Source organism: Mastomys coucha, unplaced genomic scaffold, assembly GCF_008632895.1.
Source record: "Mastomys coucha isolate ucsf_1 unplaced genomic scaffold, UCSF_Mcou_1 pScaffold12, whole genome shotgun sequence".
Lineage (NCBI taxonomy): Eukaryota > Metazoa > Chordata > Mammalia > Rodentia > Muridae > Mastomys > Mastomys coucha.
Window position 1 is genome coordinate 9,737,116 of NW_022196894.1, and position 2,983 is coordinate 9,740,098.

Here is a 2,983-nt window from a genome sequence, read left to right on the forward strand (position 1 = left end):
AGGGAGAAGGAGGGGAAGGAGGAGGGGAAGGAGGAGGAGGAGGGAGAGGAGCAGGGGGAGGGAGGAGAAGGGGAAGGAGGAGGAGGAAGAGGAGGAGAAGAAGAAGGAGGAGGGGAAGAAGAAGGGGGAGGAGGAGGAGCAGGAAGAGGAGGAGGAGGAGCAGGAGGAGGAGGAGGAGCAGGAGGAGGAGGAGGAGCAGGAGGAGGAGTCCCATAATCAGGCAAAAGAGTCAGAGCCAACCACTGCTCCCACTGTTTGGGTTCCCACAAGAACACCAAGCTGCTCAGCCATAACATATACTCTGAGGACAGAGGTCAGACTCACACTGGCTTGCTGGTCTTTGTAAACCCCCGTGAGGCCTAGTCAGTTGATTCTGTGGGCTGTGCTTTTGTTCTGTCCCTTACTGCTCTGGTTCCTCCAAAGCTTTCTCCTCCTCTTCTGAAGACTCCCTGAGCTCCATCCACCTAATGTTTGGCTAGGGAACTTTTCATCTGCTCCCATTAGTTGCTGAATGGAGTCTCTCTGGTGCTGGTTCTGCTAGGCTCCAGTCCCAGCACATCCTTCAGGCAGGATCAACTGTAGGTCAAAGGTTTCGTGGCTGGCTTGGTATCCCAATCCCTGCACTTGAGGCCTACTCTGGTTACAGAAGATGGTTCAGGCATCATGTCCGCTATTACTAGAAGTCCTGGCTAGTGTCACCCCACAGGAATCTAAGGATTTCCACTCCACTAGGTTTCTACCTCACCCTCAAAACTCCACTTATCTTTCCCAGTATTCTCTTTCCATGCCTCCCCACTTGATCCCCACCCATCCCAGTGCCCGCATTCAATCTACTCTGTTTCCCCTCCCAGTGAGATCCTTTCCTTCTCCACAGCCCCTCCTTATACTTGGGCCTCTCTGGGTCTGTGAACTCTATCATGGCTATCCTTTACTTTACAACTAAACACCCACTTGTAAGTGAGTGCACAGCATGCTTGTCTTTCTGGGTCTGGGACACCTCACTGGGGATATTATCTAGTCCCATCTATTCATGTACAAACTTTTTTTTTCTGATTTCAAAAAATTTATTGATATTATGTTTTATTAGGGTAAGGTTTTGTCTACCGAGCTATTTGTAGAAATGGAGACCAGAGGAGGACCTCAGATCCTCTGGATCACCAGTTACAGGTGGTTGAAAACTGTCCTGTGTGTGCTGGGAGCTGAACCAGAGTTCTGAGAAAGCTATATTTCTTTTCAGCTGAGTTCCCACAAACTCACGCTTAAAAAAGAAAAAAAGTCTTTATTGTCATTTACTTCTCTGATGAGTAAAGATTCATGTTTGATTTCTCCTTTGCTCTGGGCCCTGCTCATCTGTTCTGTTTCATGCAATGCATATAGGTTTCTCCATAGAAGCTCTGCTATGCTGTGCTTAGTTAGGGGCAGCACCTAAACTGAATTCCAGTTTTGAAGTCACTAGTCGAAAACCAAACAAGAACATCAACAGGGTAGATGTCAGGTAGAGTGTCCCAGGCTTCTTTGCTGCCCTTCCCACACCTGCCATTTTAACATGTTACAGCTGTTTTAAATCCTGACCTACATGCTCCCTTTCCTCAGATTCACAGTAAATGTCCCAGCAATACTGTACTCTAACCAGAAGTCATTGGTTGATGATGTTGGAAGACAGGTGTTGGTTTTATCTATCTAGCTCCTAAAATCTCTTTAGGAATTTAAGTGAGGGATCCAAGAACACACTCTGTGCAAAAGCCAGGGAGTGGAATGCTTCAGTCACTAAGTAGGGATGTGACTTCAACATTGACTTCCACCCTGAGGTCCCACAAACCTTAGAAGCATGAAGTGTAATGAAATCCAGGGCCTGGGTCTTCAGCTGCTTTGTGCTGTGGAGGTCAGCCAGGATGAGAGTGTGTGCAGCATTCTCCACAGAGAGGTGCCTGCAGAGGGCCTCCTCACACAAGACCTTCAAGCCCTCAAGGACATACTTGTGAGCAGCTGCCAGCATGCCAGTAGCCATGGAGTGGTTGTGGAGTTGTGGTGCCTTCCCCACATAAATGAAGCCCATCATCTCCTTGAAGACTTGGGGATCCAGATCATGGATCTCCATGCAGTTTGTTAGGCTCTCCTTCATTTCATGTTGAAACATGGCTCTGAAAACTGGAGAGCGAGCTGCTAGGATGGCCTTTTGAGCCCTGAATTCATGGCCAGCTACCAACAGGGAGCAGTCTGTGAACAGGGAATTCTCCCACAGTTTCCCTAGGTCATCTGTGAATATGTGCCTAAGATCCTTGATTGCAGGTGTCATGGTCTGTCCAGGCATGCTAAAGGCAGCTCCTACTATGCTCACCTCGCAGCAGAGGGTGAGCTGGTCTTCATGAAGAAACCACTGCTGATGGGAGAGGAGGAAATCTCGAGGGATGAACTTTCTGAATCCCCACTCTTGGTTTGACAGAAAGCTAATGGCATTTGTGCACTTCCTACTTTGATATTTCTCTCCTTGGAAATTTATGATCCAGAACTCGAACTTTGCCCAAACTGGGCTCTCAGGACAGCTGAGCAACACCAGGTAAACTGACAGGTAATCTTTGCTTTCTTCATCAACCCCATTTGGGTATACTCTCAAGCACCATGCCACTTCATCATTGACCCCTAATGAGAACACTGGGCTTGTAATTTTTCTCCGAATTCTCCTCATGCAAAATGAAAAATTGCTAATGGTCCACTCATAGCAGAATTTCTGAACCCTGATATGTGAAGAGCCCCAGCTATTGACTTCCATATCTCCTGACATTTCTGTTGGAGGGAGTTTGGTGGTTAAAGGTGATCTCAAAAGAGGAACTAGAAGTTATTTATTCTTCCTCTTAGTCCACAAGGTTTGAAGTCTCAGGTGTTCTTCAGTCTATGCTGGAATTCTGAAGAAATAGGGCCTTACACCAGTGGAAAAAATGGACTGGCTAGTAAGAGGCCATGTACAAACTTTATAATGTTATTT

General features: G+C 47.1%; 1 protein-coding gene across 1 annotated transcript; it reads right to left on the bottom strand.

The window, feature by feature from the left end:
- Positions 1-1,687: 1,687 nt before the first annotated feature.
- Positions 1,688-2,782, bottom strand: LOC116085408 (TD and POZ domain-containing protein 2-like). The gene has a single exon (XM_031363013.1). The coding sequence runs from the start codon at positions 2,780-2,782 to the stop codon at positions 1,688-1,690; it is 1,095 nt and encodes a 364-aa protein (XP_031218873.1).
- Positions 2,783-2,983: the final 201 nt, after the last annotated feature.

Excerpts from the sequence above, each read along its gene's own strand:
- LOC116085408 (XM_031363013.1), bottom strand. The coding sequence starts at position 2,782 with ATGTCAGGAGATATGGAAGTCAATAGCTGGGGCTCTTCACATATCAGG.